This window comes from Opisthocomus hoazin, chromosome 4 (assembly GCF_030867145.1).
Source record: "Opisthocomus hoazin isolate bOpiHoa1 chromosome 4, bOpiHoa1.hap1, whole genome shotgun sequence".
Taxonomy (NCBI): Eukaryota; Metazoa; Chordata; class Aves; order Opisthocomiformes; family Opisthocomidae; genus Opisthocomus; species Opisthocomus hoazin.
In genome coordinates, this window is record NC_134417.1 from 18,808,550 (window position 1) to 18,832,652 (window position 24,103).

Consider the following 24,103-nt stretch of genomic DNA (forward strand, 5'->3'; position numbering starts at 1 on the left):
GGCCTGACGCCATGCCGATGGGCTCCCTGCCACCCACCACCAACCCCTTTCTGGGGACTGCGGATGCCCCCCACGGCGCTGGGACGGGCTGGGGGATACGGGGTGCCTGCAGATGGGGTGGGGGGGTGGGGGGCTTCGCTCTGTGTGTGTACACCCAGGAGCGTATGTGCATGTGCACGCGTGTGCACACCCGCGGGAGCTGCCCGAGTCCCCCACCCCGCTGCGGTGGGGGTACCCGCGGGGTGCCCACGTCCTGGCACCCCCTCCTCCATCCCACCAGGTCTCCAATAAAGTCCATCGTGCGAGCGCTGCGCCGGGCACCTCTTCTTGGGGGGCCGGGGGTGCCAGCGGCACGCGTGTGCGTCCCCCCCCTCCCCGCGTCCCCGCAGGGTGACGGCGAGGCCTCAGCCCTTATCTCGCATTCCCGGGCCCGGGTGCCTAATTATGGGCATCTGGCGGTGGCGGTGGCAGAGGCGGGGGGCCCCCTCCCCACGGCGGGGGTCCGGGGGGCGCGGGCGGCAGCAGCCATGGCCTCGCTGGGTTCAGCCCCCACGTACCGCGTCGGGGGCTACGGCCCGGGGCACGGAGAGCCCCGCTTCGAGGGCGACCGACGGCACCGGGCGCACGACGCCTTTGGGTACCCAGGTATCGGGGATGGGGGTGGCATGGGGGGGGGGGTGGGGGTCCCTGCTACCCCAGCTGCCTGGGGCCTGGGGACAGTGTGGGACCCCCCCTCAGCACAGACCTGGGGGGGCTGGGGGAGCCCCGACTGCCCCCCAAGTGTCCCATGGCTCTCTGGACTGTTCTCCAACCCTCTCCCCCCGAAGTCACTTTGTGCCCCCCCCCCCCCAAGTCCCTGGTACCCGCACTGTCCCTGCTGTCCCCAGGCCCACCGTGCCCCCAGCTCCCCACTCCCCAGACACTCCTAAGCCTCCCGGTGCCCACAGACCCCTCCATGTCCCTTCCCACCCCCCCCCAGACCATCTCAGCTGTCCTTATGTCCCCAGACCCCCTGTACCCCCGACCCCTCAGTGTCCCCTGTTGCCACCCCCCACTTTCCTGCACACTCCCAGAGACCCCAGTAACCCCAGCCCCCTCCCCAACCCACTTCCCCCAGACTTTCCCGGCCGTCCCCAGCCTCCTGCACCAGGTTGCCCAGTGCCCTCCAGTACCCCCACATCCCCCCCACTGCATCCTGCTCCCCCAGACGACCCAGTACCCCACATAGCCGTGGACCCCCCAGTTCCCCCTGCAAACCTCCAGTACCCTCAATGTCCCCAAGCCCCCAGGGCCACCTGCTATCCCCAGCCCCCCTCCCAGTGTCCCCAGCCTCTCCCGCACCCCCCCAGCCCCTGGGCACCGTGCCCCCGTGCTCAGCAGCCCCCCCAATGCCCACAGGGTCCCCGGGCGCCATCTGCCCCTGCAGCCTGGGCACCTGGGTGCGTGCCCAGGGGGACACCTACCAGGTGGTGGCCGACGTCAGCCAGTTCGAGCCCCCCGACATCGTGGTGACCACCTCCAACTGCCACGTCACCATCCAGGCAGAGAAGGTGAGGCACCCTGGGGGGCATCAAACCCCCCACCCCGGCCATGGAGCAAGAGGGGGTTCTGCCCCACCACACCCGCTCCTGCAGGGGGTAACTGGGAATGGCCTCTGCTGGCATTGGGGTAACTGGGAACTGCATCCCCTGGCACTGGGATAACTCAGAGCGGCCCCTGCTGGCACTGGGGTAACTGGGAGTGGCCCCTGCCAGCACTGGGAGTAACTGAGAGCTGTCCTCACTGAGAATGGGGCAGCTGGAACTCCTGCCCCATTGCGTTCTCTACTGATGGGGGCAATTGGGAACAGTCCCTGCTGGCACTGGGGTAACTGGAAATTACCTCACCCTCAGGACTGAGACAACTGGAAGCTACTCTCTGCTGGCAATGGGGTAACTGGGAATTGCCCCTGAGGCAGTGGGTAACTGGGCACTGCCCTCCTGAGCTCCCTGCTGGAGCTGGGGTGACTGGGAGCTGCCCCTTACTGGGGTAACTGGGACAGTGCCATGTGCTGCGGTGCCATGCGGTGCCATGCCCACCGTGCCGGCTCCCCGCAGGTGGCCGAGGACGGCACCGTCTGCGATACCTTTGCCCACAAGTGCCAGCTGCCTGAGGACACGGACCCGCTGTCAGTGAGCTGCGTCCTGACCGAGGCCGGCACGCTGGTCATCACCGCCTGGCGCCGCGCCGGCACGCGCCCCGGCGAGCCCCCGCCGCCGCGGTACCGCAGCGAGGCCACGCTCTGACCCAGCACCGGGCGAAGGAAGGCTTCTCGCCCCGAGCGACGCCAATGCCGGTGCCGCAGCGAGGCTCGGCCGGTGCCCGCTGGCTGTGACCCCTCCCCAGACCCCCAGCGCTCTGGCTCTGTTCATAAAGTCCTTTTATTAAATTAATATAAAAATCTCTGTATTTACACCGGGGGGGATGGGGGGCACGCAGCAGACAGGCGGCAGAACCCCCCTTCCCAGCCATGAGTGTCCCCGTCAGCACCCTGGCGTGATGCCACCTTGAGCTGGGACATTGGGGTGCCCGGGGTGGGGGGCACCGGGACCGGGGGAGGCAGAGGTAGCAAAGTGAGCAGCCCCAGGAGCTGGCAGGGAGGCGGGGGGCAAGGGCAGCCTGGGGGGCACCCGGCCAGCCCCTGGCACTGGACTGAGGGGTGCCCACCCCTATGCTGAGGTGGGTGGGCATGGGGCGGGCAAACCCCAGCACCCACCGGGAGCCCGGGGACGTGGTGGGGGAGGGGGGACCCCCATCTCACTGGCCCCTGGGGGTGTCCTCGCCGTCGTCGCCCCCCGGGCCAGCCTCGCGGGGCATGGGGTGGTGCTGGTGGCGGTCCCAGAGCTGGCGCAGGGCGGTGGTGTCGGGCTCGCCGGCGCTGGCTGTGCTGTCGCGGAAGCTGGCGAGCGGCGGGCGCACCTTCACCCCCTTGGCCGTCAACGAGCCCTCGATGGCCTTGCGCAGCTACGGGCACCCCAGACCCGTGGGCGGGGGACTCTGGGTGCCCCCCACCCTGCACCCCACCACCCCCACCACCACCTGCTCACCTCCTTGAGGGACACCATGCCCACCAGGCGCCCGATGCTGGTGACATACGCGTGGTCCAGCCCCAGCAGCGAGAAGACGGTGTGGGTCTGGGGGAAGAGGGGGCTGAGCTGGCGGTCGGGGTGGGGGTCTGCGGTGGGTGGGGGTTCTGGGGGGGTGCGCGGGCGCACCTTGTGCAGCGAGGTGTGCTCCACCAGCTGGAAGGGCGCTGGGTCGATCTTGGCGCTGCTGAAGTCCACCGGCTGGTCCAGCTGCTGCTCCTCCCAGTCCAGGATCTGGGGGGTGGGACGCGCCGTGGGGCAGGGCGAGGGGCAGAGCCCCCCGGGGTGCCAGGCAATGCCCCCCCAGCACCATCACGCCGTGGCACCCGCCGGGTGCCCCCCACCCACCCGCTCACCTCCGACGGGGACATCTTCTCACCCAGGTCCATCTCCTCCTGCGGAAGGGGGGAGGTGAACGGACACAGGACACACCAGCGATTGGCCAAGGTGGGACAAGCCAGGCTTGTGATCGGTGGAGAGAATGCACGCTGTGCCATGATTGGCTGAGCAAAGTGGGGTAAATCCCATGGCTGTGACTGGCCGAGAGGCTCTGGGTCACGCCACGATTGGCCAGGAATGCTTAGGATTCGGAGGATGCACACCGTGATTGGCTGAGCAAAATCGGGACAGTCTGAGATTGGCTGCATAGGCACAGGCCAAACGTGATTGGCCAAGCAGAATCTTGCCAGGCCCCCTGATTAGTTCTGAGAATCCATGGTGGGCTCCGATTGGCTGAGAGGAGCCTTGCCCAGCCTGTGATTGGCTGCAGCTTACCACGATGGAAATGCGGACGTGTTTGGCCTTGTGATAGGCCATGCCCTGGGCCTGGGACCACGTGGGGAGAGACAGCGGCGTTAGGGCGTGGTGTGGAGATGGATGGGATGGGATGAGAATGGATGGGATAGGACAGGATAGGGTGGGATGGGATGGGATGGGGCAGGATGGGATGGGATAGGATGGGATGGGGTGGGATGCGATGGGAATGGATGGGATGGGATGGGGTGGGACGAGGTGGGATGGGGCGGGATGGGATGGGATAGGATGAGAATGGATGGGATAGGATGGGATGGGGTGGGATGGGATGGGGCAGGATAGGATGGGATGGGGCAGGATGGGGCGGGATGGGATGGGATGGGATGGGGCAGGATGGGATGGGATGGGTAGGGATGGGATGGGGTGGGATGGGGTGGGATGGGGTGGGACAGGATGGGGTGGGATGGGATTGGGTGGTATGGGATGGGATGGGATGGGACAAGCATGGATGAGCAGGGAAGGGAAGGGCCAGGCAGGGATGGGCAGAGTGGGAAGAGGCGGGAAGGGATGAAAAGGGATGGGAGCGACGGGAAAGGACGGCAGTGTGTGGAAAGGGCCAGGCAGGGTCAAACGCAGGGTTTGGGGATGGGGCAGGGCCGGACACTCACCTCGGTGGGCTCTGCGGAGGTGCTGGCACAGAAGAGGCTCTTCAGGGCGATGCCGGTGTGGTCGGCGGTGCCGGCTGTGGGCAGGGAGCGGGGGTCAGCGGGGAGCGCAGGTGGGGGCCGGGGGGGCTGGGTACACTCACCCGGGGGGGTCTCGGCCAGGCTGCTGGGCACCCGCTTCAGCGCTGGCTTCAGGGGCTTGCGGGGGGCGGCACGGGCAGGGGCGCCCGAGGAGGTCTCTGTGCTGATCTGCGGGGGGACGGGGTGGTGGGGGCATGATGGTGGGGGCACCATGGCCGGGCACCCCCCGGCTGAGGTGGCCGCCACCTCACCTGGAAGCGGATGCCGGCATCGGAGAGCTGGTGCCCGTCCTCGGCCAGCGCCTTCTGCTGCAGGGCCTGGAGCCGGCGCTGGGGGCTGAGCTGGTGGCTGAGCAGGGCCCCCACCTGTGCCCGCTCGATGGAGCCCAGCAGGATCATGGACTCTGCCGGGGGCAGTGAGGGGCTGCGTTGGCTCCCGGTGGCCCCTTCGCCATCACCCCCCGCCATCCCGGAGCAGCCCCCTGCCCACGTCTCACCGGCCGACTCCACCAGCGGCAGGCTCTTCATCTTGGTGCTCTGCAGGACGTGCTGCAGGTCCCGGTACTTGCAGTTGAGGGTGACGTAGCGGATGTCCCGCACCATGATGTCCTCCACCCGCACGTTGTATTTCCTGCCCAGGGCGGATAACGGTGGCCTCAGGGTGATGCCACCCCCTCCCATTGCGCCCGGCTTGGGGACAGGGCAGGGGACACACGCACTCACTCGTGGTGGCCCCAGCCCAGCTCGGGGAGGTAGGGCAGCTTCTTGATGCGGATGATGCTGTCGTAGAGCGAGGGCTGGAGGCTCTGGGCCACGGCATTGGCCAGGATGACGGCAATCATGACAGGCAGGATGTGCGAAATCTGCCCCGTCAGCTCGAAGACGATGACAGCCGTGGACACGGTGTGGGTGACAGCGCCTGACAGTGCAGCCGCCCCTGCACCCATCCCCAGGACATATGGGGGTTGGCTGTCAGGCGCTGCCTGCCAGGCTAGGTCCCCACCTTAGGTCCCCAGCTCCGGGGCATCCACCACACCCAGAGCCCTTGGGACCTCCCGGGGATGTTGCCAACGGTGGTGCCACCAGCTCAGCCGGGGGAACCCACTGGCTCCGCTGGAGTATCTCTGAGCAGTGCCTACCGCGGTGTCCCCGTGCTGGCCCGGTGCTTACCCACCACGGCGTAGCCCCCCGGCACGATGCGGTAGCTGTTGCTGTCGGTGTGGATGCCGTCAGGGAACCAGGCTGCCATGCTCTCCCCCACCAGGCGCCCGAAGGCCGCCCCTGACCACAGAGAGGAGCTGGGAGCAGGCGCTGAGGGTCTCCGGGCACCCGACCCAACCTCGCAGCCCCTCCTTGGCCCCGGGGCTGCTGGGGAGGGGGACATCCGGGGGTGCCCCAGCATGGGCTAGCAGGCAGCCCCCTCTTCCAGCCATGCCCACACTGGGTACGGGCTCTCACCGATGACGAAGACGGGCATGAAGGCTCCACAGGGCACTGGGATGGTGGTGGCCAGGGCCGACATCCAGAACTGTGCAGGGGATGCAGGCACACATTATTTGCCCCCCCCCCCCGGCCAGCCCTGCCCCTGCTGCACCCCACAGCCAGCTGCCGTGGAGCAGCACATGTGGGCACCGCACTGTGCCATGGGGCAGCCCTGCTCCTCCCAGGGGACACCTGCCAGGACCTCCCTGGTGGCACCTGGCCAGGACCTCCCTGAGACACCTGGCCAGGACCTCCCTGAGCTACCGGGGACACCCAGCCAATACCTCCTGGGGCAGAACCTCCCCGGTGGGGCACCCCTCCAGCACCTCCTGTGGGCACCTTGGTGGCTCCCAGCCCAGATCTCTTTGACGGCATGTCGGCGGCACCCAGCCAACACCTCGGTGGCCTCTGGGAGCAGCCACTCATTGCTTCCTGGTGCCACCTTGCTGGCAACCATCCGGCACCTCCCTGGTGGCACCCAGGACCCCCTCCCCAGAACCTCCTGGTGGCACCTTGGGGCTGGCAGGGTCAAGAGGCACCCACCTTCATGAGGATGAAGACCACAAGGGTGATGAAGACATTGGAGCGGGGGTGGTGCCAGGCCTCCAGGATGCCCAAGTATTCAAACTCATCGCTGACACCCTGCTTGGCCCATGTCTGGTTGTCGAAGAGTGTTACCAGGGTGTCCTTCTGGGTGAGCTGGTGAGGGGCAGGGGTCAGCTGGGGCTGGTGGTGACCCTGGGGTGGGGACCGGTGTGCCACCCCACGGCAGGTACCTGGCCAGCCATGAACTGTCCGAAGCCAGGTGGAAATGTCAGAGTGGAGATAAGCAGAGTCACCAGGGCAGGGAAGAGCAGGCGCCTGCAGGGTTGCACGGGGTGGGGGGTGATATTGGTGCAGTCCTGGGTCCACCAGCCCAGTGCCGGTGACCACCAGGCCACCTACTTCTTCATGAGGAAGCGGTTGATGGTCTTCTGGCGGCGCATGAACTGCACGATCTTACGGTTGAGGTAGACGAAGAGCGCGCCACCGAAGCCGCTGGCGATCCTGGGCGGAGGCAAGGGGTGAGGACTGCCATGTCCTGCTGCCACCTCCACCCCAGGGCCACGGAACGGGCACCACAGTGGCTGCACTCACCCGATGACAGCAAAGGCGGGCAGCTCCTGCAGGTCGAAGGGGAAGTCGAGGCGGAAGCGGGTCTTGAACAGCGCCGTGATCGTCTCTGGGGGGGTCAGCGGGGGTCAGCGGGGCCGGGTGGGGGGATGCCTGTGCCTCCCACCCCGCCGGAGGTACCTTCGTCCTTGTTCCAGACGGCCAGGACACGGAAGATGAAGGCGCTGAAGGTGGCGGCGAAGAAGCCGCGCCAGTAGTTGCGGACGGCAAAGAAGGTGGAGGTGACCTCGATGCTGAAGAGGACGCCTGGCACCGGGGGGAAGCGCAGGAGGGAGGCGGCCGAACCCAGGCAGGCCCCCGGCGCCTGGCATGCTTCCCGCCCCGAGCCCACGCCGTGCATGGCCCGCGGGGCTCCGGCCGGCCCCACGGACACACTGTGGGGAGGATGAAGGGTGACCCTGGCAAAGCGCGCGGCCGGACCGCAGCTGGTCGCAGAGCAGGAGTCAGCACGAGCAAGAGGGCAGCGTGGGGACGCGAGGAGAGACATGGCGGGCGGCACTGGGAGCAGACGCAGACGGACGGACGGACAGACGGACAGGGCAGCGCAGCAGGCAGAGGGCAAGGAAAGAGTTAGACACGTCACCAACCTACGGGCAGCGCTCAGCGGGGCCGGAGCAGGGAGCTCCCTGGAGCGCGGGGCGGCAGGGGAGAGGACGAGAGCAGACATTACACCTCCGGGAGCACGGCGCCCGCTCCTCCCTTCCTCCTCCCCGCCGAGCGGCACTGCCTTCTCCCACACCAGCTGTCCTGGGGGACCTGTTTGCCTCGCCAGGCAGACCCCGGTGCCCGGCTGGGGTGTGCGTGGGGGTTCGGGGGGCCTGGGGTGACCCTACCTCCGATGGGGGCCGCGAAGCAGCAGCCGACACCGACGGCGCAGGCGGCCGCCAGCATTTCGATGTTCCTCGCTTTGTTCTGTGGGCGAGGGGGGTGAGTGGGCACCGCTCCCCCCACGCCGGGCGCTGCCCACCCTGCCGGGGGGCACAGGCGGAGCCCCCGAGGCCAGCCCGACCCGCTCACCTCGTAGATGCCCCCGAAGAGGGAGAGGAATCGGCTGAGCAGGGACGCACACATGCTGGCGATGTGGACGAAGGGACCCTGCGGGGACAGCGGCGGAGCTGAGGACGGTGGCCTCCCCGTCACCCCGCCCGCCCCGGGGGCACTGCCCTCACCTCCTTGCCCAGGGGCATGCCGCTGCCCAGAGCACACGTCAGTCCGATCACTTTGGCCAAAAAGGTCTTTAGGGTGAGGTACTCCTTCAGCACGACGCCCCGCAGGATGGTCTTCATCTCAGGGATCCCCGAGCCTGGCACCGTGGGGACAGCCCTGACCCATGGTCATGGGGGGCACACACTGGGCACCCCCTGCCCCATAGCTCCAGGGGATTCCTGACGCTCTGTCACCCCCCCTCTACCACAGGGAGACCCCAGAGACACCTCTCCCCACAGCACAGTCTGCAGGAACAGACTCATGGCCACGTAGCAACATCTCAGCCCTGTGGGGACCCCAGTGCCACAGCCCACAGGAGACCCTCTGAAGACCAGCCCATAGTCTTGGGAAGACCTCCAGGACCCTCAACCCCATAGCCCAAGAGGACATCCACACCAGAGCCTCCAGGACACCCTCCGAACACCAGCCCATAGCTCTTATAAGACCCCAGGACCCCCAATCCCATAGCCCAGGAGGACTAGCTCCCAATGAGACCCTCTGAAGACCAGCCCATAGCTCTTAGAAGACCCCAGGACCTCCAGTCCCATAGCCCAGGAGGACATCCACACCAGAGCCTCCAGGACATCCTCTGAAGACCAGCCCATAGCTCTTGGAAGACCCTCAGGATCCCCAACCCCATAGCCCAGGAGGACACTCATGCAGGTCCCAATCCACAGCCCCAGGGAGGGGACACCCCACGAGGGCACAGGCAGCCCCTCCAGTGCCCTACCCACGGCCTGGGGGGCGAGGATCTGGGTGAAGCCGGCCGAGAAGGTGATGAGCACAGTGGGGTAGGTGACCCAGGCCAGGTACTGCAGCATCACATTGGTGTCCAGGCCCCCGTACATCCACTTCTGGGCTGTGGGCACAGCCGGCAAGGCAGGGCAAGAGGCATGGCACAACCCTGTGGCACGGCCACCCCCTGCCCGCCTCGGGGAGCCCACCGGTGCCCACTCACCTTGCAGACAGGTGGCGATGGCAAAGTCCATGGCCCAGCTGACCAGTGCCATGACCAGCCCCAGGAGGATGAGGAAGACCCAGTCCTCACCCACCTTGGAGACGAGGAACTGCTGGCACTGCAAGGCGCAGACTGCGGGCACAAGGGCAGGCTCAGGGCCGGGCGCCGTGGGGACGGGCACACCGGGGCGGCAGGGACACCAGCGCTCACAGCCAGCGGCACTGACCCGGCACCGTCCGGTGCAGGAGCACCACCGTGCCCAGCCATCACAGCCTCCCACCAGCACGGCCCCCCCCCCCAGGCACAGCGCCAGGCGGAGGGGCTGGGGGCCCCCCGGTCCCTGCGGCGTGCCCGGCTATTTTGGGCCATTGTGTCCCCGCTGCTCGGCGGGCCGGTGGCATTGTCCTTGGCGCCGGTGTCCCATGACAGCCGCAGAAACCCTACCCGCCGCTGGCACGGCAGGGTGGGCAGCCATGCCCATACCGGTGGTCTGTGCCCACCGGTGTCCCCATCCCGGTGGTCCTTACCGCGGCAGGGCGCACAGCGGCCCTGGGTGTACTCCAGCAGCTCGGAGGGGCGGCGTGGCCGGGGGGTGCCCCCCTCCCCGTCCCCCCGCTGCAGCCGCAGCCGGGCCGCCTCGTCCTTGGCGAAGGTGCCCAGGTCCTGCGTGTAGCGCCCATACATCTGCGGGAGAAGGAGCAGGCCGGGGCGTCAGCGGGGGGCTGGCACCCTGGCTCCCGCGCCCAAGTGGGGAAACTGAGGCAGGGAGCGGCGGGCATGCTGGCACGGCCTCCCAGCCCCACGGGGGTGCTGGGTGGGGAGTCAGGCGGCCGTGGCACCCCCAGGGGAAGAGGCAGCGATGCCTCCGGGGGTCCCCAGCCGCCCGCCGGGGTGTGGGAAGGGGCCGGGCAGGTACGGAATGGGGGGATCGATGGCGATTGCTTCGCCCACGCGCCCAGCGCAGGCAGCTGGCACCGCTGGTACCAGTCCCCAGCCCTGCCCAGGTGCCCCGGGCACCGGGCTGGGCTGGCGGAGGGTGGGGAAGGGCCTCTGGCGATGGGCGCACGGCCAGCCTGGCCGGGAGACTCTCCGAGGGCTGATATTGGGGTTGTGCTGGCGCTCTGTGGGTGCCTCCCCTTGGCGTCACCGAAAGCAGGGCTGGGTCCCCCCCGGGAGGCAGGGTCAGCAGCCCACACGTGACACGAGCTGGCCGGTCTCAGCCGGTGGCAGAGGCAGAAGGGCAGCACATCCCCAGTCCCAGCGGAGAGCGGGGCACAGCATCAGGCATGGGGCGATCCCTGGGCGGTGAGGGGAGGTTTTGGGGAGCAAGAGGGTGCAAGGGGCTCTGTGCCCACATGAGGGGCATCCCCTCTTCCTCGGGTGCCTCGTGCCTGGCCATGGCATGCGACCTGGTCCTGGTGAGGGGGTGGCCCTGGCAGTTCCCCCCGTCCCAGCCGGGAGATCTTTGTGTCCGTCCTCCCCGCCGAGCCGGGGGCATTTGTCCCACGCTGGCGGGCACTGCCAAGGACTTGGTTGCTTGGTTTCCGCCTCCCTCCCCCCCGGCATGACCTGAATGCCAAGCGCCAGAGGTTGGCCCGGCACAAAGGGAGGCTTCAGGGCCGCGGGGGCCCTTGCCAGGCTCCCACGTCGGGCTGACGTGAGCCCCATGCCGATGGCGTGCCCACCTGCCGCGCCGTGCCAGCGCAGCGCGTGGCCGCCCAGCCAGGACGCGGCCGCCCTCCTCCCCGGCACGGCCCGTGCCAGTGCATGGCAGAGGGGCCACGCTGTGGGTGGGCACCGCGCTTGGCACGTGGGCAGCCCAGCCCCGGCTCCTGGCAATGGTGCCCACCCCAGACGCCCGGGTCCCGTCCACAGCCCCCCGCCCTGCCGGCACGTGCCAGCTGGCCACGGGGCCAGCGTGAAGGTGCGTTTCTCACCGGGCATCGCTCCTGCCCAGGTCCCTGCGGCAGGGAGCGGAAAGCAGCCAGAACGGCGCCGGGTGGATTCTCCACTGTCTAATACCCGGGTTGTGCTCGGCAGCGGGAGGGAGGGTGAGGGGGCAGGCAGGGAGGGGGTTCGCATTCATTTCCACCGCTGACCCCCCTCTGGGAACAGATGTCCCCCCAAAATCCTGCTCAGCACGGGGCCGGCAGCTCCTCGACCTATGGAAACGTGCCGGGGGGACGGCAGGAGCCGGGTGGAGATGCCGGCACGGGGAGGGGGGGTTCCGGATCCAGCATCGGCTGCCGGAGGAGGACCCCGGCCCCGCATGGGGCCCAGTGTTCAAAGGTTCCCTTCGGGCAAAGCTTGTTTCCTCTGGAAGACGATGCGGGCCGGCACCCCGAGGAGTGCTGTCCCCCTGCCAAGCGCCCGCCTCCCCGGCCCCGCTGCTTCCCCACGGCCAGCTCCGGGACCGGGACACCCCCAGGCTGACTGCGCCCCAAACCGGCTCCGCGCCCGCCTCCTGGGGCTGTGCCCGGGGCTGGCGCGCTGCTGCCCGGCTACTGGGGGCACCCGGCAGGATGCCCAGTCCCAGGGAGTCCAACCTAGTTGGGGGAGGGGGGATTTTGCTCCCCCTCTGCCCCCTGCTTGCTGCCAACCCCCTTGCAACAACGAGGATGCAAGCAACGGGGCCGTGCCACCCCGCCACGCTGTGCCACCCCTCTGTCCCGTGCCCACAGCCCTGGCATGGCCGCAGGGCTGTGGTGAAGGCCAGTGGTGGTCTCCCTCCTTCCTCCTCCTCCTCCTCCCGCTCGGGTTATTTTTCCACAAAGGCCTTTTGAAACACAAACAGCCTCCGCCGCGAAGCAGCTGAACAATCACAGTGCCGGGCAGGCAGGGAGCGGGCACGGGGGGGGCCTGGTGGGGGGCACCCAGGGACACGGTCCCGGGCTCCCGCGCTGCGGGCACCGGCCGTGCTGCAGCCCCCCGCTCAGTGCCAGCCCGCGGTGCCCACCGCGCCTGGGTGATGCTGGCATCTGTCACCGCCGCGTCCCCGTGCCACCCTGTCCCATAGCACTGAGCTTGCCTGGCAGCGGTGCCCACCGCCGCACGGCTGGTGCCAGCCAACCTTCCCCCCAAAACCGTCATCCTGGGGGGACACCAAGGCTTGGGGGGCCGGGGGTCCCGCGGGCTGGCAGCGGGCGGCTGTGTGTCACGCTGCCGTCTTAGCCGGGCTCTAATCGCCCTGAATGTCGCAGCAGGGAACAAGGGCAGTTTGTCAAGCTTAATCCCCCTCCCCGGGGGCCCTTTGCTCCCAGCCACAGCAGCCTGGCATGTGGGGGGCACGGGGGCTGGCACGCACCCTGGCACCCTCGGCACGGCTGGGGATTCTCACAGGGACCTGCCCAGCACGGGGTCCCCAGGGAGGGATGCCGTGGCCTGGGGAGACCTTCAGGGCTGAGGCTGTGCCAGCCCCCAGTGGCATCACGGCCAGGGCACCCCAGGGCTGGCAAAATCAGAGGGGGGGGGCACGGTAAGGATGTGGCGGGGGGATGGGGCTCTCTGGGCAAGGCTGGGCACAGCCCTGCAGCCTGGCTGTGATGCCCCGGCTGTGGGCAAGAGCCGTCCCCACGGCTGTCCCCACGGCTGTCCGGCTCACTCCAGCCCGTGCCAGGCTCCGGCTGGAGCCAACCCTCCTGGCAGGTGCCGGCAGGAGCTGGGGCTGGCTCAGGTGCACTGGGAGAGCTGGGCACCCCTCTGCCAGGCATGAGGCCGTGGGACAGGAGCCAGCACCCAGCCTCACCCACGAGCCCCAGGCAGTTTTGTGAACCTCGTCGCAGCCCAGAGGCCACGGGGATGGGCGCCCTGGGGCACCCGGGGCACGGGTGCCACCCTGCCCGGAGGAAGGGAGGGCAAAGTCTGCTGGTGCCATGCAAGGCTGCCCCGACGCCAGCCCAGCGAGCCTCTCCCCTTCCGTGCTGCCCGCTGGCTCCTCCGCCCCGCGGGGCCCGGCCTCTCTGCCCACCCACAGCGGGCACAGCGCCGGAGGGAGCAGTCGGGTGCTGGGGATGGGGGGCAGAGGCACCCCCGCAGCTCACGTTGGACGGTGCCCCACACCCCTGCTCGTGCCCCCGGCTACTCCCTGGTTCAGCCCTGCCTGGGAGGCACCGCGGGGCCGATGAGATGGCAGAGTGCCCTGCAGCCCCCCGGCAGCAACGGAGAGGGGGCTGAGAGGGGTGGGCAGCGAGGGCCACCCCCGGACAAAGGCCTTGGGTGCCTGGCAAGATGATGCAGAGGGTGCCCCGACGCTGCCCTGCGCCCGCTTGCCAGGTGGGCAAGCCCCAGCAGGGCCGGTGTGGCTTGCAGCAACGAGCTCAGGCTCTCTGCAAACTTGGGCAGCCGTGGGCACGGGTACGCTGCAGCGGCTCAGCCCCCCCACCATGCCCACTTCCCCGCCCTGCCTGTCCGAATTCCTTTGCCAGGGCAAAGTACCCGTTCGCTGAGCCGCCCCCGGCACTGCCACAGGCAGAGGCTGGGGAGAAACCTTTGCCCAGGGCATCTGAAGGCCGGCGGAGGGGCTGGGGGCACGGCGGGGAGGGAGGACACCCCCAAGCCGGCCGGGCACCCGGGTGCCAGCAGGGAGGCCTCGGAGGGGATGGAGTTGTAAACACGGGGCTAAGGTTGCGGGCGGGGGAGATACGCTATCTCGGGGGCAGAGAGCTGGGGCCAGGCGCAGGGCAGGGGGTGAACGGTGCCCGGGTGGTGCCTACGGTGGGCATCACCCCCACAGTGATGATGGGGTTTGGGGGTGGGTATCACCCCCACAGTGATGATGGGTTTGGGGGGGGCGTCACCCCCACAGTGATGATGGTGAGTTTGGGGGGGGGGGGGGGGGAGGTGCGTGCAAAAGACCTGTCCTGGGGGCTCAGGTGGGCTCCTCCGCCGCGGGGAGGAGGGGGCTGCGGGGTGGCCCCCCTGCCCAGCCCCAGCCCGGGGACGGCCCCCCACACCGGGCACTGCGGAGCCCACCGGCGCTGCCCCCGACAGCAGCACCCCCGAACCGCCCAGCGTCTCCCGACGCCCCCCCCATCCCCCGACGCCCCCCCCGCCCCCCCGACGGCGCTCACCAGGGTCTGCTCGTACTGCAGCGCCCGCTGCGCCTCGCCCCCCGAGGCCATGGTGCCGCCGGTGCCGCCGCTCCCGGTGCCGCTGCCGGTGCCCGCGGCGGCGGCGGCTCCTCCCGGGGCGGGCCCGGGGCACTGCCCGGGGGAGGGACCGGCCGCGCTCCGCCTCCCCCCGCAGCGCCCAGCCGGGCTTGGGGGGGGTCCCAGCTGAGGGTGGGCGGTGGGTGCGGGGTGAAGCCGGCGTGGGGTGAGCGCGGGTGCAGCTCCCCGCGGGCAGAAGGGGCCGGCGTGGGGTCCCTGCCCGGGGTCCCCCCCCCGGAGGGGCTGGGGGGCACTGCGGTCTCACGGCCGTGCCCGGCGGGAGGTCGCAGCACGGCTGAGGTCTCGGCCTGGAGGGCGCAGGGGGTGACCCGTGGGTGCCCGCGGGTGGCAGGGCACCTCGGCACTGCGGGGACTCGCCGGTCACCCCAAAGCTGGCCGGAAGCGCGTCCTTACCGTGGTGCTGCCAGCCCCCAGGAGGAAGGTGGGCTCCGCTCTGCGCTGCCCAAACCGCCGAGCAGCAGCGGCTCAGCCCTCTCCGGAGAGGCACACAGGCAGAGCTTGGCACCGGCAACCCTCCGGCATGGCAGGCTGGCTGCCGGGACCCCCGTCTCACCCCCGCCGCGGGGTCAGGGGCAGCTGGCAGGGCCGAGCTTGCCCTCCTCGCCGGGGCACTGTCTGGCACCTCCGCGGCAAGGACCGGCTGCGGGGAAAGACGCAGCTGTGGCACTGGTGCCGCAGGACCGGGAATGGGCTAGTTCTCACCGCCCGGGTGCCACCCTCCAGTCTGACGTTGGCACCCCCAAGGGTGGGTGACGATGGCCAGGCTGGGGGCTGGGATGTGCCCTGCACCAGCCTGGGAGGGTTCATCGCCGGACGCAAACCGGTTCGCAGCAGGGAGGCGATAAAATGGGCTGCCCGCTCATTGCGTCCCCGAGCACGGAGTTCCCTCCTTGCTCCTGGCACTGCCCCGCGGCAGCCGGGATGCTCATCCGGAGGGGAAGCCCCATGCCAGGACACACGGTCTGCCCGCTGCCACCCGCGTGCCCGGCCACGGGCCACTGGCACGCTGCAAGGCCACCACGGGTGCTGCCACCCCGCTGGCACGCACAGGGTGGGACACCCAGGGCTCTGCGCCAGTCCGGTACGCCCCAGTGCCATCCTGCTGCTGCCCTACCACTACCCCGGGCTAACCCAGTGTCACCTCTGGTGCAGTCCCAGTACAGGCTAACACTGTCCTACTATAGCATTGTTGTACCAGTATGCCCCAGTAGAGTCCAGTGTTACTTTGCCTAAGGCTCTGGCACTGTGCTAGTATAGCCCAGTATAGCTCTGGTGCTGTCCCCGTCGTCCCACTGTATCACTGCACAGTGATGTCCCCAGAGATGCCCCAGTCGCCCATGTTGGGGACCCAAGGGCAGGGGGCAGCACTGGGGCTCCCATGGGCCCATGAGCCAGGCGAGGCCTTGGCCCAGTGCAGCTGTACTGGGGTGACTGGGAGGGCACTGCCCCGGAACACGTGCCCTGGCACCGGTACGGGTGGCTGTGTGGCACACCCAGCTGTGGGCACCGGGCCCTTGGTGCCACCGCCGAGGTGCAGGGGACAGAGCCCCGCTGTCCCTGTGCCAGCAGGCACCAACCCCAGGCTCTGCCTCCGCAGCTCCCGCCACCGACACAGGCGGGGCTGGCATCGCATCCCCCGCAGTGGGCCCTGCACCCTGCTCCGGTCCCCTCCGGTGCCACCCCACAGCCCACCACGCGTGCCCCCAGCTTAGGCACTGGCTCCCAAGCCCTCTGCCATCCAGTAACGCACCCCCAAACCCCGCAAGGCCAGAGCCTGCGGACCCCCCCAGAGCCCAGCGTGGGGTGCAGGGGCACAGCCCTGCCGCTGCCAGGAAGAGGCAGGGAGCCGGGTGGGCAATAGCTCTGGTTTTAATAAATACATAGGGACCCCCGTCCCCGGGCACCATAAATTATGCGACGAGCCCAGCCAAGCCGGGGTGGACGCAGAGAGATGGGGGCCGGGGGGATTTTACACTATGTACAAGGTGGGCTTGATGCCCGCTGTGCCCTCTGGCCAGGGGGGCTCGGAGGGGGAGGGCAGCGGGTGCCCCGGCCTCCGCCAGCCTGAGCGGGGCCAGGCAGCCCCGGCACCATGGCCGTGCCGAGATGGGGTGCCCAGGCTGGGCGCCTGGCCGTGTCCGCCCCGCCGTGCTCCTCTGTGCCCCCCGCCCTGCACGGGGGCAATGGGTGGCAGGGACCCCCCCAGCCACCCAGCCTCGCAGCACACTCGCCCCACTCGGGGCAGTGGTGATTGCTCAGCGGCTCCATGCCTCCGCCCTGGCATCGTGGACCTTCTTCTGGGCATCCGAGGGGGTGTCTGGGGCTGCGGGGAAAGTGGGGCTGAGGCGGGCATGGCGGGTGCCAGGAGGGTGCTTGGGCCGGTCCCGGGGCACGGCGGGGTGTCGGGGAGCCGTGCCCGGGAGCAAGCAGCCGCACTCACCACGGCACTTGGCGCAGCACGGGTTGTCCCTGGCGGCGGGGCTGGCGCAGGCGGCCGGTGGGCACTCCTGGCGCTGGCAGTGCGTCTCCCCCGACTGCGGCACGGGATGAGGGGCTGAGCGCGGGCACCGAGCGGCCGGCGGCTCCCCGGGGGGGCAGGGGGTCCCTGGGGTGACGCCCCGCGTCGCTCTCCCACCCACCCTGAGGCGGTGGGGACTGGCACAGGGGGCACCCCTCCTCACCGCGGTGCCGCCCGAGGCCTGGCACACTCACCACACACCAGCAGAGGATACACTTCATCTCTCCGAAGGGCGGCACGGAGGGGTGCCAGCTCTCGTTGTTGAGGTACCAGCGGCGCCCGAAGCGGCACGCCCGCGGCCCGTCCGCCTGCATGGTGTCGGCCAGCTCGGGGACGCTCTTCTCCGGGGCTGCAGGAAAGGGCGCTGGGAGGGGGGCACGGGCACCCCGTGGCATCGCCGGTGGTGGCAGCGGCCGTGCCAGGGATGCCGGGAGAGCGGAGATGGGGTGGCGGTACCTGGGCACTGCTTGCAGCAGTCGGAGGGGCTGGCGCGCACCGGGTTGGCACAGGTGAGCCGCGGGCACTGCACCTTCTCGCAGTGCACTTCGCCCGTGGTGCCCTGTGGGGAGAGGGGGGGGCTCGCGGGGGGGCACGGTGCAGGGGGTACAGGGCACGCACCCCCCTCCCAGAGGGGGGGTCCGGGGAGGTGGGCAAGGACCCGCACTCACCTTGCAGGTGCAAATGGCACATTTAATGAGGCCAAAGGGGGGCACGACAGGGTGCCAGCGGGTGCCAGAGCCTCGCCATGTCTTGTCCCCGTCAAAATAGCAGCCTGGGAGAGGAGGAGGAGGAGGAGGAGGTAAGGCACAGCCTCCGGAGGGGAGGGGGGTGCTGGGGAAGCCAGGGGGGCAGAGCTGCCCCCTCAGCCCGTGCCCGCTGGGACTCACCCTCGCTACTGTCCCGTGCCCGCTCCAGCTTCAGCCCCTCCTGCTCCATCTTCTTCTCTGCAAGGAAGAGGGAGGCCATGACGGGGTGCAGAGGCTCAGAGAGGGACCCCCCACCTTGTACCCATGGGGAACCCCCCTGCTCCCCCAGCTGCCCATCTGGGACCCCCCACCCCCCCCAGCCCCCAGGTACCTTCGCAGATGGGGCAGCACAGCTCCTCGGGGTGCACCTGGTGGGTACAGTTGAGGGGCTGGCACAGGATGGGGTCGCAGATCACCGTGCGCTTCTGGGGGCAACAGGTACGGGGCTCGTTAGAGGGGGCACCACCGATGGGTGCCACCCCCAGCTTGCCCTCCCCCCCAGCCCGTACCTGGCAGCTGCAGATGGAGCACTTCTTGTCATAGTCGGGTGCCCAGCGGGTGCCGTGCGCCCGGTGCTGCCCCTCGAAGAAGCAGGAGTTGGGGTCCTTCTTCAGCTGCTCCAGGTCCTGGGTCTTGGTGCCCTCGGCGAGCTCAGCCTCCCCCGGAGCCAGGCGGGTCCCTCCTGTGTGGCACCGGTTGGGGATGTGCACCTGGACATGAAGCAGAAGTGTTGGCACCACCGGGGCACCCCGTGTCCCGTGCCGATGCCTGGCTGCCCTCCGTGGCCAGAGCTGGTGGAGGAAGCACCCACGACCACAGGACACACCACAGCGGGCTGCTGGGACCGCGCCATTCTGTGCCCCCCAGCCTGTCCCCACCCCGCTCTGGGCAGCGTCACAGGCTGGAGACCCAGGGCAGCGGTGCCCTACCCGGGTGGGCACCTACCTGTCCCCGCATCTCCCCGTTGGGGTGGGCTTTGGTGCTGACTTGCAGGAAAGCAGTGCCCTGGGCCAGGTGCTGCAGCAGGTCGGCGTCCAGGTCCTTCACCACCCCCTGAGCCTGCCGGGGTGAGAGGGGTGCGGGATGGGGGGCGTGAGGGCCGGCCCAGCCTCCACCACGGCGTGCCCTGACTGGGCGCCCGCCTCACCTCGGTGCTGTAGAAACCCTTGAGCAGGCGCTTGTGCTGGTGGGGCCGGGCGCCCATCTCGCCCAGCTCGGCCACGCCGTGGAGGTGGGCGCTGACGGTGCCGTCGGCTGGGCGACCCAGCCCCGCCACCGAGATCTCGTAGTGGAGGTGGCAGTGCTCGTCCAGCGAGAGCCAGGCGTGCCCCCCGGCTCCGCTGCCCACCGGCGGGGACACCAGCTGCCCTGCCAGCGCCACCGGCATCTCTGCACACAGACAGGGGATGGGGGAAGGCAGTGGGTGGGGGGGCTGCCCCGTTGCCCCCACTGCCACCCTTCTTCCCCCCTGGTACCTGTGTAGCGGGCGAGCAGCCCGCTGTAGGGCAGGGAGATGACCTGGCCCCGCAGCTCGCCCTCCGCCCAGTCCTTGGTGGCCACGTTGAGGAAGAGCTCGTTCTGCAGCAGCATGTGGGCATCGCGGGCGCTGGGGCTCTGCCAGGTGCCCCAGGCCTGCCGCCAACAGGAGACCACACGGGTTGGAATGGGGACTCACCCTAGGTCCCCACGCGGTGCCCCTCCGTGCCACCCAGCGCTCACCAGCCCGTCCTTGTAGCTGGGTGTCATGTCAAACAGGACGTTTCTCTTGCTCTTCCGCCACGGTTTGGTCTCCAGAGTGATGCCCACCACCTCGCTGGCCGTGCCCACCACCTGTACCTGTGGGCAGGGTGCCAAGGGGCAGTGCCTGGGGGGGGGAGACACCCCCGGGACACCCAGGAAGGAGACGGGTGCCCCCTGCTCACCTGGTACTCCAGGGTGCCATTTTCATGAAGCACCAGCTTGGCTGAGCCCACGGCCCCCGTCTTGGTCGGCAGCAAGGCGTCCGCTCCACACATCACGCTTTGGATGGCTTCAGCCCGGGGAGGGAGGCACGGGAGGGGGGGGGGTGAGGTTGGCACGGGATAGGGACACAGCCACCCCCCTGCGCCCCGGGGTGCCCGCCCCGCGCTCACTGTCACAGCTGCGGCGGGTGGTGATGGTCCCTGCCAACCGGCGTGCATGCCTGCCCTCCGTCTCGGCCACGATGTGCAGCTGCCCCTGCACCAGCCACTGCAGCTCGCGGGCAGACAGCTCGCTCAGCACCTCCGCGAAGTCGGGGTCCTGCCGGGGAGGGTTGGGGGGGCATGGTGCCACGGCTCAGCCCTGGCATGGCGGGCAGTGGGGCTGCCAGGGCATGTGGGGGAACGCACGGCTCTACCTCGACGGTGATGTTGGCACGGACCTCCCGCAGCGCCTGGCCCTGGTGCAGGATGCGGACCCGCAGCGGGACCCAGGGGGATTCTGGCCATGGCAGAGAGGGTTGGACCCACTGGACCGGGGAGGCCTGTGATCACTGTCCTTCTGCCCCCCAAACCCACCCCCTGTGCCCTCACTTTTTTGCCAGTTCCCGGCCCTGTCCCGTCCTGCACACCCCAACCCCTGAACACACCGTGACCTCCTACCATTCCCCCCCGCACCCCCCAAATCCTTGCACAACCCACATCCCAAACCCATCCTTCTGCGCACCAACCCCCCACCCCATGTGCCCTCCAGAAACCCCTGGCCCCACACATCGCCACAGGTACACCCCCAAGCACAGCCCAAATCACGCAACAACCTCACCCCCCCCTGCCATGAACAGCCCCTGCATCCACCCTGAGCCCCACGCCCACCCTGACCCCACAGATGCTGACCCACGCACCCCACGCCACACACGTGCCATGGCACCCCGCAGCCCTACGCAGCCCCCCTGGGGTGCCCGTGCCCACCCTCACCCCCCGCGCCGGGCTCCAGCAGCCCCCGCGCCATCAGGATGAAGTGCAGGTTGTTCTCGGCGTCACTCAGCGTCAGCATGGCCATGCCCCCAGTGCCCAGGTGCGTGGGGTCCGATGAGGTCAGGATGGCACCGAAGGTCTCTGCGTGGGAAGAGGGGGCGTGAGGGGCATCCTGGTGGGCACCCACCAGGTGGGCGTGCGGGAGCTGAACCTACCTGCGAAGAACGCCCGGTGCTTGAGGATGCGGCCATGGACCTCCCCGGAGGGCTGCGCCCGGGTGACGAGGGACACGCGGAGCTGCTCGCCCCTCAGCAGCTGGATGTTGGCCTTGGACACCGTCCTCCACATCCCGCAGAGCTGCGGGCGAGGGCAGGGCTGGGCAGGGGCCGGGGGGCACCGCATGCCCAGACTGGGGGAGGAAGGGGTGTCGTGCCCCCTGCCCTCCCGGCCCCTCTCACCATGCCGTCCTCGGGGGCCGCGCTCTTCTGCACGGGGTGTTCGAACAGCACGTTGCCCTCGGGGTCGCTGAAACGCACCCGGCTCGGCCGCCCCAGCCTGTGGGCACCCGGGGGGTCAGCAAGGACCCCCACCTGGTCCCCCTCTTCCCCTGCACCACCCTTGCTCAGCACCGGGCACAGGGGTGCGCCAGGGAGGGCACACAGGGGTCACCCAGAGATTTGGGGGGGGGGGTGGGCAAGAGAAGGATGACATCCTCCTGGGGTCCCAAGCGCCACGCTCTGCCCACCCGTGCCCACGCCAGCCCGACACTGCCAAACCGCTGGGTGCCAGCTCGGCACGGGTCCACTGGGCTCCCCCGGCCCCAGAGCGATGCCAGACTGGCACCGAGCAGGAGGGGGTCCCTGCAGGGCGAGGCGGTGGGGCAGGACCCGTCGGGAGCCGAGTGCTCGGGCCCGGCTGTAAATTAGGAAGGAGCATTTTCGGCTTGGTTTTGGCTCCCCCCGGTCGGAGCTGGAAATTAGTCACCACTTTACTATGCAAAGGGGCCTGGAAGCGAGGAAGAGCAGAAGAAACCGGAGCGGGAAGGAGGGAGGGAGAAGAAAGGCTCCAGCACCAGCGGGCAAGTGGGGAGGGCACGGCGAGGCTGGGGGACCCCGGCGGCAGAGCCCATGGGGCGGCAGTGGTGCCCGTCACCCGCTGCGCCCATGTCCCCTGCCGAGCCCTGGACCTGGTCCCGTTTGTCCCCGCTCCAGACCTGGAGGCAAAGGGGTGAGGCCGGGCTGGCGCTGTGGGTGAGCCGAAATCCCAGCTGCTTGCCCGGGGCTGGACCCTCAGCACCTCGCCCCCCTCCCCAAATCTCTCGCCCTGCCAGTGCGGGGGGTGGAAACTGTCGGAAGGGAAACTGAGACACAAGCGCCGCTGCATCCCCCCCTTTTCCAGGGGGGTGCCCGCTGCGCTGGACTGGGCAAGGCTGGGGGTAGGACTCACCGCTCGTAGCTGATGGAGAAGAGCAGGTAGGAGCGCAGCAGGGTGAAGCGAGCTTTGGCCACCGCGCTGGACGTGGGGTGCCACGGCTCCGGGCCGCTCGTCAGCAAGGCCACGAACTCTGGGGAGGGGATGCCGGTGATGGCGGGGAGCGCGGGGTGGGGGTCGGGGGGTGCCCCGCACCGCTGCTGCCCGCCCGGGCGGGCGGCTCACCCGTGCGGGCATCGTCGCGGGCCAGCCCCTCAGAGCTGAGGTAGGAGCGGTCGTTGTAGGGCTTGTCCAGGTCATCCTCCTTGTCCTGGAAGTACTCGAAGGTGTCGAAGTGGGGCACGGGGCTCTTCTCCGGGGGGCCTGGCATGGCGCGGGCACATGGGGAGACCGTTGCACCAGGCTGCTTGTGCCCAAGAGCTCAGGGTGGGGTTCAATAACAAATCCCCCCCCCCCCCCGAGCCAGACCGAGAGGCGCCCTGCGAATCACCGCAGGGCTCTGCACCGGGGCACGGGGGCACGCTGGGCGCAGGCAGACGGACAGGCAGGGTTTTCAGCCCTGTGCACCCCGCCCCGGGGTGGCTCGGGGATGGCAACCCCCACAACGCAGCGAGCCCCCTTTCCCGTGCCCCCCGGGGCTCACCTTTGGGGCAGGTGTGGCAGCAGTGCCCGGGCAGCAGCGTGGCTCGGGGGCAGGCGGGCACCGGGCAGTCCTGCTTCATGTTCTTGCAGTTCACTTTCCCCGCTGGCTTCCCCCGCCGGTTCCTCTGCTGCGGGGGGGGGCAAGGGGAGGAAGACCCCCGGAGAGCCGTGCCGAGCCGTGCCAAGGTGTGCTGCCCCCCCCCCCCCCCCCAGGCACAGCCCAGCTCCCCCCATCCCGGCCCATCTGGACACCTTGCACAGCCCCCAGCTGCCTGTACGGCGGCCAAGCCCCCCGCCCCCCCCTCCCCCCAGCCCCCTGCCCAGCTGTGCGCGGCCCCGCCAAGCCCGGCCTCGGGGGGCTGCTCAGAGGGAGGGAGGGGGCCGGGGGCCATCCCAGAGGAAGGGGAGGAGGAATGAAGCCTGATCCCTCAAACCCCCCTTCTGCTCCCCGCTGCCTCGGCGTGGGGGGGGACATCCAGGTGTCCGGCTGGCTGGAGGGATCCCCGCTTCCCTTTCCCATGGGGGGGGTGTGTGTGTGTATTGAATGAAGGGGTCGCACTCCCCCCCGCCAGCCCCCTCCCCACCGTAGGGCCGAATCTTGTGGGGCCTCCCGGGCGCGGGGGGGGTTGCGGGGGCACTCACCGGCTCGCAGTGGCAGATCACGCAGCGCATGACCCCGAAGGGCTCCCCCAGGTCCGGGTGCCACGTCTCCTCCAGGGCGTAGAAGCGTCCCCCGAAAGCGCAGCCTGCGGAGACCCCCCCCCCAAACACAACACCCACCCCCCCAACCCCCGGTCAGCTCCGGGCCGCGGGCACCCCCCTGCCGCAGCCCCGGCACCACCCCGGTCCCGGTCCGCCGGGGGGGGGCAATAAAAAAGGCGATGGGGGGGGGGTTAAGGCTTGGGGTGCCCGAAGGGGGGGGTGCGGCAGCGGCGCGTATGGAACGGGGGGTACGCGGGGAGGGGAGGGGGACGCGGGGAAGGACCGGGGGGGGAGAGCTCCTACCTGCCGCCCCCCCGGGGGGCAGCGGGTCCGTGTCGGGGCGGATGGGCAGGGCGAGCTTGGGGCGGGCGGCGCGGGCGGGCAGCAGCAGGGCGAGCAGCGGCAGCAGCAGGGCGGCGGGCATGGTGCCGGCCGGGGCGGGCGGCCGGGGGCGGGGAGGGGGGGGCCGGACCGGGCGCTGCCGCTGCCGTCGCCTCTGCCCAGCCGCCGGCTCCGGCTCC

General features: G+C 69.8%; 3 protein-coding genes across 7 annotated transcripts; 1 reads left to right on the top strand and 2 right to left on the bottom strand.

Moving 5' to 3' along the window:
- Positions 1-5: 5 nt before the first annotated feature.
- On the top strand, positions 6-2,413 carry LOC142361130 (uncharacterized). The gene is made up of 3 exons (XM_075418230.1): positions 6-645; positions 1,399-1,550; positions 2,097-2,413. The coding sequence occupies exons 1-3, from the start codon at positions 12-14 to the stop codon at positions 2,283-2,285; spliced, it is 975 nt and encodes a 324-aa protein (XP_075274345.1). The 5' UTR covers positions 6-11; the 3' UTR covers positions 2,286-2,413.
- CLCN2 (chloride voltage-gated channel 2) lies at positions 2,412-15,151 on the bottom strand. 5 transcript variants are annotated; one of them, XM_075418225.1, is made up of 23 exons: positions 15,004-15,151; positions 9,970-10,126; positions 9,443-9,574; positions 9,215-9,343; positions 8,448-8,581; positions 8,296-8,373; positions 8,112-8,190; positions 7,399-7,776; positions 7,243-7,327; positions 7,051-7,152; positions 6,882-6,966; positions 6,649-6,804; positions 6,082-6,151; positions 5,794-5,904; positions 5,347-5,560; positions 5,121-5,254; positions 4,876-5,027; positions 4,687-4,792; positions 4,547-4,620; positions 3,482-3,520; positions 3,255-3,359; positions 3,087-3,173; positions 2,412-3,003 (listed from the first exon to the last, which is right to left on the bottom strand). In XM_075418225.1, the coding sequence occupies exons 2-23, from the start codon at positions 10,124-10,126 to the stop codon at positions 2,797-2,799; spliced, it is 2,814 nt and encodes a 937-aa protein (XP_075274340.1). In that variant the 5' UTR covers positions 15,004-15,151; the 3' UTR covers positions 2,412-2,796. The 5 variants fall into 5 exon arrangements, with proteins under 5 accessions (XP_075274340.1, XP_075274341.1, XP_075274338.1 ...); XM_075418226.1 differs by lacking the exon at positions 15,004-15,151 and adding an exon at positions 14,512-14,592 and having other exon boundaries at positions 7,399-7,524; XM_075418223.1 differs by lacking the exon at positions 15,004-15,151 and adding an exon at positions 14,512-14,592.
- Positions 15,152-16,520: 1,369 nt separating this feature from the next.
- On the bottom strand, positions 16,521-24,006 carry CHRD (chordin). The gene is made up of 23 exons (XM_075417362.1): positions 23,886-24,006; positions 23,523-23,626; positions 22,882-23,008; positions 22,464-22,601; positions 22,254-22,371; positions 21,266-21,362; positions 21,023-21,164; positions 20,808-20,948; positions 20,252-20,334; positions 20,007-20,154; positions 19,797-19,903; positions 19,594-19,710; positions 19,350-19,506; positions 19,022-19,263; positions 18,820-18,933; positions 18,384-18,584; positions 18,206-18,299; positions 18,016-18,072; positions 17,797-17,900; positions 17,585-17,687; positions 17,323-17,477; positions 17,051-17,144; positions 16,521-16,933 (listed from the first exon to the last, which is right to left on the bottom strand). Exons 1-23 carry the CDS (start codon positions 24,004-24,006, stop codon positions 16,866-16,868), a joined length of 2,832 nt encoding a protein of 943 aa, XP_075273477.1. The 3' UTR covers positions 16,521-16,865.
- Positions 24,007-24,103: the final 97 nt, after the last annotated feature.